This window comes from Hyaena hyaena, unplaced genomic scaffold (assembly GCF_003009895.1).
Source record: "Hyaena hyaena isolate Hyena2069 unplaced genomic scaffold, ASM300989v1 scaffold_9, whole genome shotgun sequence".
Taxonomy (NCBI): Eukaryota; Metazoa; Chordata; class Mammalia; order Carnivora; family Hyaenidae; genus Hyaena; species Hyaena hyaena.
Window position 1 is genome coordinate 4,802,687 of NW_024080641.1, and position 15,803 is coordinate 4,818,489.

Below are 15,803 nucleotides of genomic sequence, written 5' to 3' on the forward strand. Positions count from 1 at the left end.
AAGTTGCCATTGTAACTGGTCGGCTTTTGCCCTTGTAGCATTCTGATTGGCTCTGCGGGTACAGGAGGCCGACCCTGGTGGCGTCATCGGTCTGGTACGTTCATTGGCTAACGTGCCGGGGTCAAGGGACGCAGATAAAGGTGGGTTGCGCGGCAGAGGCTGCTAGGCAGCAAGGTCAGGCCTCTCGTCCCACCAGGCACCGCGGCCCATGGGCAGCCCCCTAGTCCAGAATCGGCGACCAAAAACCGGAAGTGCTGACCCTTCCCACAGTGCCTCGGGAGAGTCCTAACCGGTTTATGTGAACCCTGTCCTGCTTTTTCTTACCCACAATGCCCCTTACCTATTTAACGCGAAAGACAGTTGCCGTAGACCCACCCCTTTTGTTACCCATCGTACCTTCCGTTCCCCGCCCCCACTTGCGTCACTGCGGCTTCTATCTTTGGCCCATTCATTCCCGTCCCATTACCCAGCATGCCTCTGTCCCATTCATTTCAGTGGCATCTCCTGAACTACCTATAGCTCGTTTCTGCCTGTTCACTTCCATCATCCTAGCGCTTCTTTAATTAGCCATCATGTTTTGGGTCCATTACCCATCATGCCTGCCGGCCCTATTTCTCTATTATTCTTCTGCCTCTGGCTCATTCATTCAGTTCTATTACCCATAATCCCTGAGCTCCTATTGCATTGTTCGTGATTTTGCCTTTGGCCTATTCTTACTTGCCATTTATCCTTTAAACCAGAGTCCCTCAAACTGAATTACTGCCATTTCTTTGTTCCGTTTATTCCTGTCCATTACCCATTGGTTCCCAATGCCGTTCCTTGTCATTAACCACCGTTCCCTGGGTTCCTCCCCCCCCCTTACATTACTCACTATTCCGCATTTCTGCTCATTATCCGCTCACTTAATTTTTTAAAAAATATATATATCTTTGGCTCTTTTATTTATTTTGCCTGTAACCCATCTTGACTTCTAGCCTACTGATTCCTTCAAGCTCTGGGCGCCCTATTCATTTCCCATCATGTCCCACCCCCATCCCCTTTGCATCCCCCAGAAAACACAAATTGACACCCGGTCAAAGTATAAACTCAGATTTTGTAGGAAATGCTGTATTACAAAACTGTATTATACCCCCACCCCCCACCCCCTCGGACCCCCACTCCCTGCCAGGAGACGTTTGGGTCCCATCCCACTGGGCGGGAGTGAAAGGACTCAGTAGTCTTCAAAGTAACAGCAAACTCTTCTCCTAAGGTTGGGGCCGGGAAAGGCACGCTGCATGAGGCTTACCTCGTCCTAGCCCTGGGCTGGGGCTTAATTCCCTCAGACAGGAATTGGGGTAGTGGGGGCTCAGGGAAGGGTCTGGACCCCTGAGACTCCTGCCTGCAGGAGGGAGGAGATGGGGAACAGACAGGGTGGGGAGGGGGACAGTGGGGCTCTGCTGCCTGGAGGGCTCAGGTCTGAGCAGCAGGGTGTCCCCCCCACCCCCCACCCCGGAAGAGCTATTGCGAGTTTTCTGCCTGAGGACACATCAGAGGCCTGGGGTTCTTCTTTGGGATGTGGAGGGAGTCCGGAGATGATGGGACGGGAGAGGTATGATCTACAATCACAGCCTCGGGGGTCAGAGGCTGTGCGAAATGTGCTAACGTGCTTCCCCACCCCCACACGAGATAAGGTTGCCAGGTTTCTGTTGTCGTGGCTGGTTTCTCTGGGTCAGAGATCTCGGATTAGAGGTCAGAGTGGAGCCACGGAAGTCAGATGCATTTTTGTGTGTTAACTGACAGCAGCCTGGCCTGGCCGAAGGTGGACGGCGGCTTACACATACATGGCTCGGGACATGACAAAGCCTTTGCTCTGGTAGGAATCAGAGGGGCTGGAGTAGGACAGGGCATCATAGATGGGGTTGATCTTGTCCAAATAGTCTTCCTCCTCCTCTTCCCCCTCCTCCTCCTCCTCCTCCTCCAAGTCCAGGGAAACTCTCTCCATAGCAGGTGGCCCTGGAGGAACGAGGATGGGTGACCCCAGGCTGGTAGCCCCCAGGAGCAGGGGCCCCGACCTCTCTTCCAACGTGGGCAGCTCATGATACCGAGGCATATCCTGGAGGCAGGGAGGGAAAAAGCCCAAGGTCATCTCCTGAGCATACAGAATCCCAGTCTGCCCCGTGACCCCCAAATCGTGACCATCTCCTAAGCCAACCAGACCCGGCCTACCCCTTGTGGGGCCTGGGCTGCAACTGCTCTGGGGCCATCATCTGGCTTATCCATAACACAAAGCCCAGAGCCTGTCATTCCTGGGCTTCTCCTTTGTCTTTTGATCCCTGGCCTCAAGTCTTTCTCCAGGAACCTCTGACTTCAATCTTATCCTCAGCTACTTAACCTTAAGGCCAAATAGCTCCGAGAACCTTGATTTGTCTCAGCTTCAATATCTGACCCTTGACATCCAGCAGATCACTTAGGGGAATGACAGTCTGTCTTGTTTCAGCTTTAGGAACGGTATCTGGCAAATAGAGACACTCGGCCCTGACCTTGAATCGTGACCTAGAGTCTTTGACCTTTTATGTCAGGAGCTAAACCCTGGCCCTTAAGCCCAAACCCTAAACCCACCCCTGACCTGCCCTGAGCTCCTACCTGCTCAGCACATGAGACGCCAGCATCGAAGTAGGGGGTCTTGAGTGGGCTGTGCTCTGAGGCCCCAAGAGTGAAGAGCTGGGAGGGCTGCGGGGAGGGAAAAGGGGCAGGTCAGGACCCTCCCCCCACCACAGCTGGCCTCTCCCCACCAGTCCCCCCTCCTAGCCCCAGCCTCAGTGGGGAAGCATGGGTGTGGATGTGGGTGCAGCCTGGGCACCAGAAGAAGGACTTACCATCTCTGGTTCCTCCAGCTTTGCCTTTGGGGTCGGTGGCTTGTACGAGGGAGGCCCCTCCAGACTGTGGGGTAGGACATAGGTCAAGTGGAGGCTCAGGCGGGAAGAGGCCTCCTGTCCCAGGTCACCGCACCCGCCCTCCCCTCTGCCTGATCTCCCGTTCCACTGCCCACGTGCCCCCTTGCCCTGCTAACTCCTATTCGTCCCATCAAGTTCATTCCTCCAGAAAGCCTCCCTGATTCTCCAGGAGGATCAGGAATTCCAGATGTATGGTTATATCTATGTCTAGCTTTTCTTCCCTCTCAGAGCATTTACTGAGCTGGTGTTTGAAATATTATCTCTGATATCATTCAATAACTGGGTCCCGCTGTAAGCAATGTGAAGGAAATGAGATCTGTGTCCTCAACAGTGTTCCCCGAACTCACCATGAGTAGGTCCACAAGTATTTGTTGTTTTTTTTTTTTAAGTTTTTTTTTTTTTTTAATTTTTGTTTAATGTTTTTTTATTTATTTCTAGGAGAGAGAGAGAGACAGCGTGAGCAGGGGAGGGTCAGAGAGAGAGGAAGTCACAGACTGAAACAGGCTCCAGGCTCTGAGCTGGCAGTCAGCACAGAGCCCGACGCGGGGCTCGAACCCACGAACCGCGAGATCATGACCTAAGCGAAAGTCGGACGCTTAACCGACTAAGCCACCCAGGCGCCCCAACAAGTATTTGTTAAAAGAATGGATGAAGTGGGGCACCTGGGTGGCTCAGTCGGTTAAGCATCTGACTTTGGCTTAGGTCATGATCTCACGGTTCCTGAGTTCGAGCCCCGCCTCAGGCTCTGTGCCGACACCTCAGAGCCTGGAGCCTGCTTTGGATTCTGTGTCTCCCTCTCTCTCTGCTCCTCCCCTGCTCACACACACTCTCTCTCTCTCCCTCAAAATAAATAAAAATGCTAAAAAATTAAAAAAGAAACAGTGTTACAATCCCCTCATCCTACATACATAATCATGAGTGCCTACTATGCCTTCAATCCCCAGCTCAGGGGTTGCCTCCCCCAGGAAGCCCTCCCTGATCCTCCAGGCTGGGTCAGGGGCCCCCTCTGGCTTCTCACAGCTCCCTCAGCTTTTCTAGCCCAACGCTGGCCATGCTGGACTGCCAGTCTCTAGGGATGGGTCTGGCTCGCCCAGACTGTGAGCCCCAGGAGGGCAGGGACAGGGCCATGTCAGGCACCACTGGGTCTCAGAGGAGGGGAGAGTAGATTGAGAGCAAGTTGTTGGTTTGAATCAACTAGATGATTAAGTCAGTGGTTCAGAAACTTCCTATTGCGTCAGAAGGACTCGGGGAGCTTGTTATAAATACAGATTCCACGCTCTTCCTGTAAAAGCTCTGATGCAGTAGGTTTGGTGTAAGCTCAGGAATCTACATTTTTTTAAAAATTTATTTCTGAGAGAGAGAGAGACCGTGTGAGCAGGGGAGGGGCAGAGAGAGACAGGGAGACACAGAATCCGAAATAGGCTCCAGGCTCTGACCTGTCAGCACAGAGGCCGACGCGGGGCTCGAACCCACGAACCCCAAGATCATGACCTGAGCCGAAGTCAGATGCTTAACCTACTGAGCTACCCAGGCGCCCCAGGAATCTACATTTTTAACAAGTGTCCTCACCCCTGCCCCCCCGCCCACGCACGCACACATGCACCCATGTACGCGTGTGCACTGGGTAGTGTTACTTCAGAACGATCTTGCCCCCGAAATGCCTACTTGCTGGACGAATTTCAGCAAGTGACTTCAGCTCTCTGAACCTGTTACCTCTTTGATAAAATGGGTCTTATTGGCTCCCTGTGAGAATTTATGTTTCCAAGATGTATTTACGTGTGTGAACGTAATGTAATGTCTGATGTCTGTCTCATCATTGCATTACTAACCTCCAGGGTCTGGCCCTAGTGGGTACTTTCTGAATACTTGTTGAATCAATGAACAGATGTGAGGCTTCATTGAGGTCACACATATAAAAATACATCTTGCCAAGTCTGGCACGTAAGTGCTCTATACAGAGAAGTGTGGCTGGCTCCCCCCTGCTCCCAATATCCAGGCCCCTTCTTTCTCATATTAAGAGATTTTAGCTGGGGGCACCTGGGTGGCTCAGCTGGTTAACCATGGGACTCTTGATTTCAGCTCAGGTCATGGTCTCATGGTTTTTGAGTTCGAGCCCCATATCAGGCTCTGTGCTGATGGTGTGGAGCCTGCTTGGGATTCTGTCTCTCTCTCTCTTTCTCTCTCTCTCTCTGCCCCTCTCTCGCATGCTCTCTCTCTCTCTCTCTCAAAATAAATAAACATTAAAAAGAGAGAGAGAGAGAGGTTTTCACTGGACACATGATCACCCAGAATAAAGACTACATTTCCCAGCTTCCCTTGCAGTTGGTGCATCATGTGACTAGGTTCTGGCCAATGGGAAGTGAGGAGAAGTGATGGGTTCCTTTATAGGGCAGCTCACTGTCTTCTAGTTATCTTTCCGCCCGGCAGGAATGCTGGCTTGGAGGCCAGGATGGTTGTATCCAGTTGTCAAGTATGTAGACAGTGAGAGAAGAGTGGGGAACCATGCGGAATGGGAGTGAAGGGAAAGGCTGAGCAACAAGGTAGCAAGAGCCTGGGCTCTGAAGGCTTCATGGGGCATGGCTGTCACACCCACCCTTTATGGGAGTCAGAAATAAACCCTCCATCCCACGTAAGTCACAGTTATTTTGGGTCGCTCTGTTTCACACAACCATCGCAGATGGTTTTTCTCCCCTCCACCCCCACCCCCTTGGTCTCCCCAATTCTGGGACGCCCTCCTCCGCCCACTTCTCAGGGCCCATCACTCACTCATCCTCCTCCTCTCCCCCCTGCAGCCTCTGCTCTTTCCGCTGCTGCCGGCAGATGAGGATGCCTGTGGCGGCCACAGCGGTGGCAATGATGGCAGCAATGATGCCCCCAATGATGCCACCCGTGGCCCCTGCGCCTGCTGTGTTGGGGGTCTCTGCAAGAAGAGGGACAGTGTAAGAGGGTCTCCGGGAGAGGAAGCCACAGCTCCTGACTCCCAGGCGCCCTGCCCCCTGAGTCATCACCCACCTCTTCTCCCAAGGGCAGAGGTCATTCTTTCCTTGGCTTAGTCCTCACTGACCATTTTGTTGGGCCACAGTGGAGGACAACACATATGGAAGTCCCTGTTCCCATGCGACACATGTTCTGGCTCGGCAGAGGGTCCAACAGCACAGAAACAAATACAATAGCTACTATGCCGAGTGGCAGTAGGTGATACAGGGCGAAAACACAGGGGAAAGGGACAAGGAAGTAACGGGGGGGGGATCCCAGGGGTCGCCAGAGAGATTGGCTTCGAGGTGATATTTGAGCAAAGACCTGAAAGAGCTATAGGGGGTGAGCCGGGAGGAAATGGGAGCATTCCAGGCAGAGGAAGCGGCCAGTGCGGAAGCCCCGAGGAGGAAGCTCGGGAAGCACAGCAAGGAGACCGTGGGGCCAGAAAAGAGGGGGAGCCAGGGGAGATGAGGGAAGGGAGGTGACCGGGCAGAGCTAAGAGGCACAGAGCCCAGGGGCCGGGATCGGAACCCTTCACTCATTACAGGGAACGGAGTCATCGCGGGCAGAGGATGTAGCTCCACCAACCTAACAGGAAAGGGAATTGAGAGGAGCCGTGGCGCCCTGGGCTTCTCGATTGTAGCACTTCTCACTCCCTGATGTCACCTGTTTCCGTGCCAATTTCCACACCGCGCTGGGAGCTCCAAGGGGCAGGGTCTGGCACACAGCTGGTGTTTGCCAGATGTGGGAGGAGGGGCCCATATGCCAGACTGGCAAAATCCCCGCCCCCGCCTGCTGGCGCTCCCCTCGCATTTAGGGGAGGAGGGGGCGGGGACCAGAGTGGGTGACAAGATCATAAACAACTAGAGGAAACCACGCGTGCGCCAAAGCCCCACCCACAGGCCCCACCCGCTGTGAACCCCATTGCTCCGAAGAGGAGATAAAGTTGCCCACAGGAATAATGCCTGGGGTCCCTGGTTTCCGCCACTTCCTGTTCCACAGCCGGGTATCTTCTGGAGGGCGGCAGGGTTGGGGGCAGGGGACAACAGTAATCACCGTTCGCTCAGTCCACATATAGCCATCCTAAGGGTACTGTGATTCCTGGTGGTGGTTGTTTTTGACTGCACGCCCAGGGGGAGGGGGCTGTCTGAGTCACCTCTGTGTCCCTGGCAGAATAAGGGGAAGTCAATACTGGTGAGAAATGAACTCCCCGAGCCCCACCTGGCTGTTCTGGGCACAGCCTTGCCCTGCGGGAGCCGGCACAACCTCTACCTGTGTCTCACACGGGAGGCCAGGGACCTCGGGGAAAGCAGAGGTGACTGGGACAGGACCCTGGCCCCCCAACTCCCCCCGCCTCATTCCCGCCCTCCGCCCCCGGCCTGGGTTTGGGAGGTTGTCTAGCTGGGGGTGGGAGGAGGGGAGAGCGATACAGACCTGCAGACACTCCTAGCACCCCCCCCCCATCACTGAAAAGCCCCTTGGGCCCAGGGCAAGGAAAAAGGCGGAAAAAGGCCACTGCCCAGTGTCACCAGGGCTTTCCTGGTTCCTTAATACCCGAGACCTGCCGGGGATCCTCAGGGCCCAGAACACAGCGGGCAAGGTCCCTCCCCAGATCCTCAGCAAAACCTCAGGATGGTCAGGTTTGAGCTTCGCCCCTCCCCGTCCCACCCGAGGGCCCAGGAGTCCAGGTTTCCAGTCCCGTCCGGGGGAGCTCAGGGCTCTCACCAGTCTGGCTAATCCAGGGGAAAGGCACCGGCAGGTCCTGGGACCGCCCCTCCCCCAAGTCCAGCCTTCGCAGCCTCTAAGCTCAGAAGCCAGCGACCTGCTCCTCTCGGGCATCCTGGGGGTCATTCACTGATGGATCCAAGCGGTCAGAACACTGCACCTCCCCCATCCCGCGCCCCCCCCAACTCTAGCCTCCCTCAGGCTCCCACCCCCTGGGACCTAGCAGTCTCTGTCCCACCCCCCAGTGAGGGGGTCTGATGTATTACAAGACAGCCCCATTGTTTTCCTCCAAGGCGTTTATTAACTCCTGAGTGTCACCGGGGGGCCGGGGGCGGGGTGGGCCTGAGCCAAACAGAAGTCTCTTAGGGGGGGGTCCTCTGTGGGTCCCCACTGCTGCGCTTCGCAGGGGCCCTCCCCTTCCCCATGCAGCCCTGGAGACAGAAGTCCAGTGTGTGACTCCTGCTGCCTCCCAATCCCAGCGAAGCTGGAGGGAACACTCGAGCTCCAGTGTCGTCCAGAAAAACGAGTCCAACCAGTCCGGAGCCCTTGGCTGGCGCGGCCGCCTCTGTCTCTGTCTCTCTGTCTGTGTCAGGGTCACACGTAAATCGCCCGCCGTGAAATGAGGGAGCCGTCCAGCTGGGACTCCATGTCGTCCTCGAGAGCCTTGGGTGGAGGCAACATCAGACCTTCCTCTGCCTTCTCCTCCTCCTCCTCGTCCTCCTCCTCCTTGCCATCTGGCTTCAGGGGACCCGGGGCGGCTGGCGTCCAGAAGACGGGGCCCCCATTCCCAAACACCTGAGTTTTTGGATCGTAGGATCCTCCTCCATTGTGGTCTGCTCCTCCTCCTCCTCCTGGGCTCTTCCTCCTCCTCCTCACCCTCAGCAAGATGAAGGCCAAGGACCCCCCAGCCAGAAGCAGCAGCACCAGCACTGTCCCCCCCACGGCCCCCCACACCACCGGACCCACGTCTCGGGGCGAGGCCCGGGGTGTGTCTGAGGAGAGAGAAGGAGGGGTGAGAGAGAGAGAGAGAAAGGGAGACAAGACGTCAAGAGGACACATCCGGGGTGGGGGGTGGCGGGTGGGGGGGCGTGTAGGACACAACGGGGGCAGTGGTGGGAACATTCTCGATGCGACTCTGGGCAGAAGATGCAGGAGGTGGAGGGAAGGGAGACCCTGCTGCACAGTGGGCACTTTTACAGAGTGGGGGTGGGGGAGGCCAACTGGTGGCCCTCAGATGCGGCTCCTTATGCCTGCACAGGGCTTTTTCAAAAATTACACTTGCTGGGGGCGCCTGCGTGGCTCAGTCGGTTGAGTTTCCGACTCTCGATTTCGCTCACGTCGTGGTCTCACAGTTTGTGGGTTCGAGCCCCACGCAGGGCTCTGCACTGATAGTGCGGAGTCTGCTTGGGATTCTGTCTCTCCGTCTCTCTCTCTCTCTCTCTCTGCCCCTTCGGCGCCACCCCCCAAATAAATATATAAACTTAAAAAAAGTTAAACTTGCTACCATTTCAAAACCAGGCTATCTCACCACAAAGTCTGATTTCTTTTAGGGAGAAAGAAAACCAGGTGGGTGGCGACACTGGAGAGAAGGGGAAAGAAGGTTCTCCTGATAGCTCCCTCCCCTTGGAAGTGGCCGGGAGCACCTGGTCCAGGCAGTATGACCGGCCTCCTGTCTGGCCATGTGTCCCCAGTGTGGAAGCTGGAGCCATGAAGCCCCCTGTTCCGACTGACTTCTGCTCGCCCCCCCTCAGTGGCCCAGCAGCGGGGAGGGGAGGGGTCTGAGGGAGGTGGAGAGGGAAGCCAGCGAGTGCTAAGGGCGGGGGCAGGAGAGGTGAGGGAGGGCGCACGGGGCCCCACATAAGGGGCAGGTATTGATGCAGCTGGAACCAGAAACGATTTTATACACATCCCTTCCCCCTCCCCTGCATGCCAGGCCTCATAGTGAAAAACGGTGGTGGGGGGGGGAATCTACTTACACCTAAGCCCCTCCTCCCTACACCCTGCACACAGGAGGGGTTGGGATCCCCAGCTCCTGCAGACACCTGTTTCTCTGGGTGTTTCTTTTAAGAGTGGTATTTTCAGGGGCGCCTAGGTGACTCAGTCGGTTGAGCGTCTGACTTCAGCTCAGGTCATGATCTCGCGGTTCATGAGTTCAAGCCCCGTGTCCTGCTCTGTGCTGACAGCTCGGAGCCTGGAGCCTGCTTCGGATTCTATGTCTCCCTCTCTCTCTGCCCCTCCCCCACCCATGCTCTGTCTCTCTCAAAAACAAAAATTTTTTAAAAATTAAAAAAAAAAAGGAGTGGTATTTTCGAACAGAGCCATGACCCAGTGGGCTGTCACCTCACTTTAGTGACTCATGAGGGGCGATAATAATAATGAAAAAAAAGAAAAAGAATAGAAAAGGTGTATCTCCAGTATGAAGGGTAAGCGCTATTTTGTGAAACAGTTTCCCTGGAAAGTATGTCTGTACCTGTGCACGGGTGACAGGCGTGAGGCAGCTTTCTGTCGGTGACATCTGGGAGCCTGTTTCAGGCATGTCGGGATGTTTATCTGGGTTTCTGGAGGTGGTATTTTGGAGACGGTGGGTGTGTTCCTGAAGTGCACGGGTCAAAAGTTCCCCAGTCTCCCTGAGGCCACGTCTAGCCTGTGGCACGGCCCGTGGGCCCACGGCTGCGCTGATGTGAACCCCAAGCCACATGTCTATGACCGCATGTCTGGGTCTGGAGGCGCTGGGGAAAGTCATGTGTCTGAGATTCTCCGAGTGTGACTCTAGCTAAGGCTGTGAGCGAGCCTTCTCTCTGGGCGAGGCTCTGGCGGCTCGCTCGCTGCTCTCTCTGGAGATCTAGGGTCCTCGGGACCTGTGCCGTTTCTGTTGGTGTCCGTCTGTCCGTGTCCGTCTGTCGGTGTGTGTCCTTGCCGTATGGTTTTGACTACGTGTGGGTCTGTGGCTGCCTCTGGAGGAGCTGGGGAGCAGGGGTGTCTCTCTGTAATGCTGAGTCTCTCTCTGGGGAGGGGGGCAGATTCTGTGCTATGTGCTCCCCCACCACCACCCCAACACACCCCAGTTCCAGACAGGGCTGACTACGTGTTTCACAGGGTGAGCATGGACGAAGGGCTTAGCTTGGAAAGCGACGGGCGTGTTCTGTTTGGAAGGGGGGTGGGCATCCCTGGGTTTTCTGTGTGTGTTTCAGGAGTTTTAGGGGGTGTCCGTGTTTTCGTGGTTGTGGATTCCTTTCACCCCCTCAGGGGGTCCGCACCTGTGTTTTGTGGGCTCCACCCCCCTCGGGCGCCTACTGATGAGGAGGAGAGACCAGACACCACCCAAGAGGGTGTGTCTCGGGGGCTGTATTTCCAGTTGGGCTGGGCACCTTGCTGGGTGCATGGAGCTGCCCCTCCCCTGGGTGTGCCTTTGACTGGGTGTCCCTGCTCACCACCGCAGTCCCAACATCAAGGAGGAGGCTTGGCAGAGAGGAGCCCTCCACAAATATTTGTCAGATGATGCTCCGTTGCGAGAAACGGGGTTTCTGGAGAGTTCCTGAGGGCGTGCGCCTCTGAGAACATCTTTGAATGTCCTCTCCCTTCCCCCCCCCCCCCCCCCCCCGCCCGCATCTGTGCATGAGTGATAGTCTGTGTGTGGAGACTGTGGCTGTCCAGGGTCCTCCCCGCTGCGGGCACGTGTGCGTGATTGGGCCTCCCTCCAGGGGTGTGTGTTTGTGCACCTGAGTGCATCAGCCTTGCAGAGGGCAGGCCACCTATCTCATGGGTGTGTTGGCCGTGACCCTGACCCTGACCAGACAGACATGCCGCATCTCCAGGGCGAGGGAATTCCTGAGAGGGGTCTGTTTCCGGTGGTTTCTCTAGGTGTGTGCATGCGTGTGTGCCTGTGCGCGTGTGTGGTGAGATTATGTCTTAGGGGATCCATCTCCGGCGGTGGCGCCTGTCTGCCTGTCTGTCTCTAGGTGTGGGTGTGTCTGCCCTCCCGCCTCAGCGTGTTAGTCTTTAGTCACGTTTCTGAGGGGGTCTCTCCTCCTCCCCACCACGCGCAGTGTTGTGTGTTTGCACAGGTGTGCTGTGGAGACAGTTGAGCTTGGAGGGTGTTTTCTAGAACTTTCTTTTTTTTCCAGGTACACATGGTGTCTCGGTGGGTCTGGTCCGGTGTCACATGTCATATGTCTTTGTTCATTGTGCAGCCTGTTCTCTGGGGCGGGGGGGGGGATGGGACGGGGGAGGGTGGCTAGGTGACGGTGAGGCTGAGTGTGTGGGTGCTCTGGGCGAGTTTCTGTTCTGATTACAATGCCATCTCCAAGCACAGATAGCTGCGGCTCTGTCCTCAGCCCTGGGGCCGACGCAGCTGGGTCTCGAGGCATGTTCCCCGCCTCCTGCTAAGGTGTGCGCATCTGAGCTGCCACTTCAACCCCACACCCGCCACGCTGTGCCATAGGCCGAGCCTGGCTTCCTTCTTTTCCTCGCCGGTCTCGGGCCCATCTGAGTTTGAGTTCATTATCAGGAGACTCAGAGGACATTGGACCCACAGACACATAGGCTGCCATTTCCAAAATCCGCCCGCTAGAAACACAAATGTTCCAACACACACAAAAGCTGATTTCCTGGGGCGCCTGGGTGGCTCAGTCGGTTAAGCGTCTGACTTCGGCTCAGGTCATGGTCTCAGTTTGTGAGTTCTAGTCCAACATCGGGCTCTGAGCTGACAGGCCTGGAGCCTGTTTCGGATTCTGTGTCTCCCTCTCCCTGCCCCTCCACTACTCACGCTCTGTCTCTCTCTTCCTCAAAAAGAAATGTTTACATTAAAAAAATAATAATAAATGAATAAAAACAAACCCGAGTTCCTCGACCAGCACTCACTGCAAGAAATCAGTGTCTGAGTCTGTTTCTGTTTGTCTAGCCGTCTGACATGTGTCTCTCTAACTGGCATCAGGGCAATGTCCCTGGGTCTCTTCCTGGAGACACTTTCCAGGCCTCTAGTTTTGGGAAAGCCCCTAGCAGAGGTCTTGCCCTCTGGATTCTTCCGCCAGTGCCTACCCTATCATCCTGATCCAGATCCCACCTGGGGGTGAGAGAGAAGAGCCACCCTGTCCTCCTTTCTCATCAGCAAGGCGGGTCTGCATCCCTCCCCAGGCCGGCGGCACAGCCTCCCGCAGCGCAGTCCCGGAACCCAGGGGCGGGCGGGGGGAGAGGGGGGAGACACCTGGGGAGGCGATGGGGTCATCGCGAGCCACCTCCGAGGCCCACTCACCTCGAACGAGGACCACCTGCTCAGCACGACCTGTGCCCACGGCGTTGGTGACGGTGCAGATGAACGTGGTGTTGACCAGTTTGTCCACCGAGTGGATGATCAGCTGGGGGCCCTGGGCTACTGCGGAAGCTGGGAAGACGCCTGCGGTCCTGGAAGGTAGGGGGGGTGTCACCAGAGGAGGGCATCAGGGCCCATAGGGGGCACAGGCCTGGTGCCTGATGACGTAGCCTTCAAAAGTGAAGCTCCAGGGACATGAAATTTAATGCTTAAGACCCTACACTGCCAGCTCTCTCCTGGGGGACTCACGGGTTCAGATCCCTGGTGCTCTTCCCTCCCCAGGGGTCAGACTCCAGCCCCTCCTCCCTCAGACCCAGGGGTCCAGGCCCCCAGCCCCTCCCCCCTCAGACCCAGGGGTCCAGGCTCCCTCTAGACCCTCCTCCCTCAGACCCAGGGAACCAGGCCCCCAGTGCCCCCCCCCCAGACTCGGGTCCAGGTCCACCCAGGACTCACGTGCTCCAGTCGTAGCCCGTGGGCTCTGGTTTGCTGCGGACGTCACAGGTCAGGGTGGCCTCGCTGCGGCCGAGATACCAGTTGTCATCATAGCCGGAGATGGAGACCTCGGGTGGGTCTGGAGGAAATGGGGGGACTTGGCTCAGAGACGGGCAGAGTCCCAAAAGAGCTGATAGGTGAGCAGACAGACGGGGATCCGAAAGAAATGAGGCGGGTTGGCAAGAAGTGGGTCCATAGAAACTGGGGCAGAGCAGTTTGGGGTACGTCTGCCCAGGCCAGCACCCCCAGTGTCCCGGGATGCCACGTGGCTCATTCTGAGGAAGGTGTGGTTCCGTGCAGGCAGTGTCGGAGGGCTGTGTTCTGTCCACCACACCTGGAACAGGTATGGGAACTGGCTTAACCACAGGCACTGCAGGGGGAGCTCATGTAGAAAATGCTGACTTGGGGGATGGGCTGTGTTTGGACAGAGCCTAGAAGAGCCGCTTAAGTGACTCTTCAGCAGCACCCACGGGAAGAGTCGGGGAAGCTGCTCTGGGTAATATTGGGGTGTCAGCATAGGTGGTTTTGGGAAGAGCTAGCACAGAACATACTGGAAGGGATCAGTATGGATGGGGCCCAGAGGGCCAATGTGAGTCATGCTGGTGGGGGAGGGGGGTATAGAGCCCAGGAGAGTCGGTTTAGATGGTGTGAACGGGAGTGGTGGTGGTGTGTGCATAGACAACGTTGGGTTGGTTGGTATAGACCCACAGTAGTTGATATAAACAGTAAAGGAAGAATGTCAAGTGGGGCCCACGAGAGCCAAAAAAGATGCTCTTGGGGGCAGGTGGGGAGCTGGTGAACTGGCTTTCTGAAAAGGGGAATGTAAAAAAAAAAAAAAGAATGGGCCTGATCTGCAGTGTTTGCCAATTTCCTTGGTGTAAATATCCCCCAGCGGTCTATGTCAAGCTATTGGTGTGACTGGATGTGGGACTGGGAAGATATGTGTAAAATTGGCCCCTGCAGGGGCGCCTGGGGGGGCTCAGTCGGTAAAGCCTCCGACTTCAGCTCAGGTCACGATCTCGTGGTTCGTGGGTTCAAGCCCTGCGTCGGGCTCTGTGCAGACAGCTTGGGGCCTGGAGCCTGCTTCCGATTCTGTCTCCCTCTCTCTCTGCCCCTCCCCCATTGCGCTCTGTCTCTCTTTCTCAAAAATAAAATATAAACATAAAAAAAAAAAAACTGGCCCCTGTAACTCTTGGCCACCGCTGATGGCGGTAGCAAAGAGGAAGCCTAGAGAAGCCAGTGAGCCAGTGTAGACAATGAAGAGGCTGGGTGTAGACATTGCCCAGGGGAGCCGGTATATAATGGGCAGGAAGGCAGCGCAGAATCTGGCCCTGAGAGCTAATGCAGACAGCACTCAGCGATAGTGTAGACAGTGCCCTAGAGAAGCCGGTATAGACGATATAAGGGGCTTGGTCACATCCTGACACACTCACAGCGCACAGAAAGGGTAACGGGCAGCAAGCTGGGCTCCTCAAAGCTCTCATGCTCCACTTTGCAGGTGACCTTGATACCATCTACTCGGCTCAGGGGCACTAAGGTGAAGCGGCTGGTGACGGTGACTGTGCCGGGCACGGACCCCGGCGTCTGGCTCTCTTTGGCCTCCCCATCCAGGGGCGAGAACCAGGAGATCCGGGCGGGTGGCCGGCCACCCTCGGAGACACAGCGGGCCACGGGCACAGGTTCCAGGCTGAGGGTGACCTCCTGCGTCTCGGCGTGGTTCCGGGGCTGTGCTGGGGAGAGAAACAGAGGGGTTACGTCACTCTTCACGGCCAGTCATTCAACAAACACCCCGGCGGTGGAGCTGAGCCGCTTAAGCCCCAACTGTCTGGGCTCCAATCCCCAATCCCAGTTCTGCCGGTTGGCAGCCGTGTAGCTTTGGGGTCATTTCCCAGCTCCGTGCCTCAGTTTCCTCTTTTGTAAAGTAGGGATAATAAACATTCCCATTCCAGGGGACCTGCCTGGGTGGCTCAGTTGGTTGAATGTCCAATTCTGGAGTTTGGCTCCGGTCATGATCTTATGTGTGTGGGATCGAGCCCCACGTTGGGCTCTGGGCTGACAGTGCAGAACCTGCTTGGACTTCTCTCTCTCTCTGTGTCCCTCCCCCACTCTCCCTTTCTCTCAAAATAAACAAATAAATAAGCTTAAAAATGCCCGGGGCACCTGTGTAGCTTGGTTAGTTAAGCATTCAACTCTGCATTTCGGCTCAGGTCATAATCTCACGGTTCGCGAGTCCGAGCCCCACCTCGGGCTTCATGCTGTCAGCACAGAGCCTGCTTGGGACTCTCCCTGTCTCTCTGCCCCTCCCCTGTTCACTCTCTCTCTCTCAAAATAAATAAACTCTGGGGGCGCCTGGGGGTCGTTTAAGCGTC

The 15,803-nt window shown here is 56.3% G+C and overlaps 1 protein-coding gene across 2 annotated transcripts in view; it reads right to left on the reverse strand.

Annotated features, from left to right (window-relative positions):
- Positions 1-1,150: 1,150 nt before the first annotated feature.
- Positions 1,151-15,803, reverse strand: part of NECTIN2 (nectin cell adhesion molecule 2) — a 29,674-nt gene continuing 15,021 nt past the window's right edge. The window contains exons 3-9 of one of the 2 annotated variants that reach the window (XM_039245698.1): positions 14,868-15,164; positions 13,396-13,513; positions 12,886-13,034; positions 5,700-5,853; positions 2,856-2,919; positions 2,623-2,709; positions 1,151-2,092 (exon numbers count right to left, since the gene is read on the reverse strand). In XM_039245698.1, the coding sequence (XP_039101629.1) occupies positions 1,811-2,092; positions 2,623-2,709; positions 2,856-2,919; positions 5,700-5,853; positions 12,886-13,034; positions 13,396-13,513; positions 14,868-15,164 (1,151 nt within the window). In that variant the 3' untranslated portion in view covers positions 1,151-1,810. Of the gene's footprint in view, positions 2,093-2,622; positions 2,710-2,855; positions 2,920-5,699; positions 5,854-7,912; positions 8,627-12,885; positions 13,035-13,395; positions 13,514-14,867; positions 15,165-15,803 lie in introns of those variants that run through there. The other variant, XM_039245702.1, reaches the window with a different exon arrangement.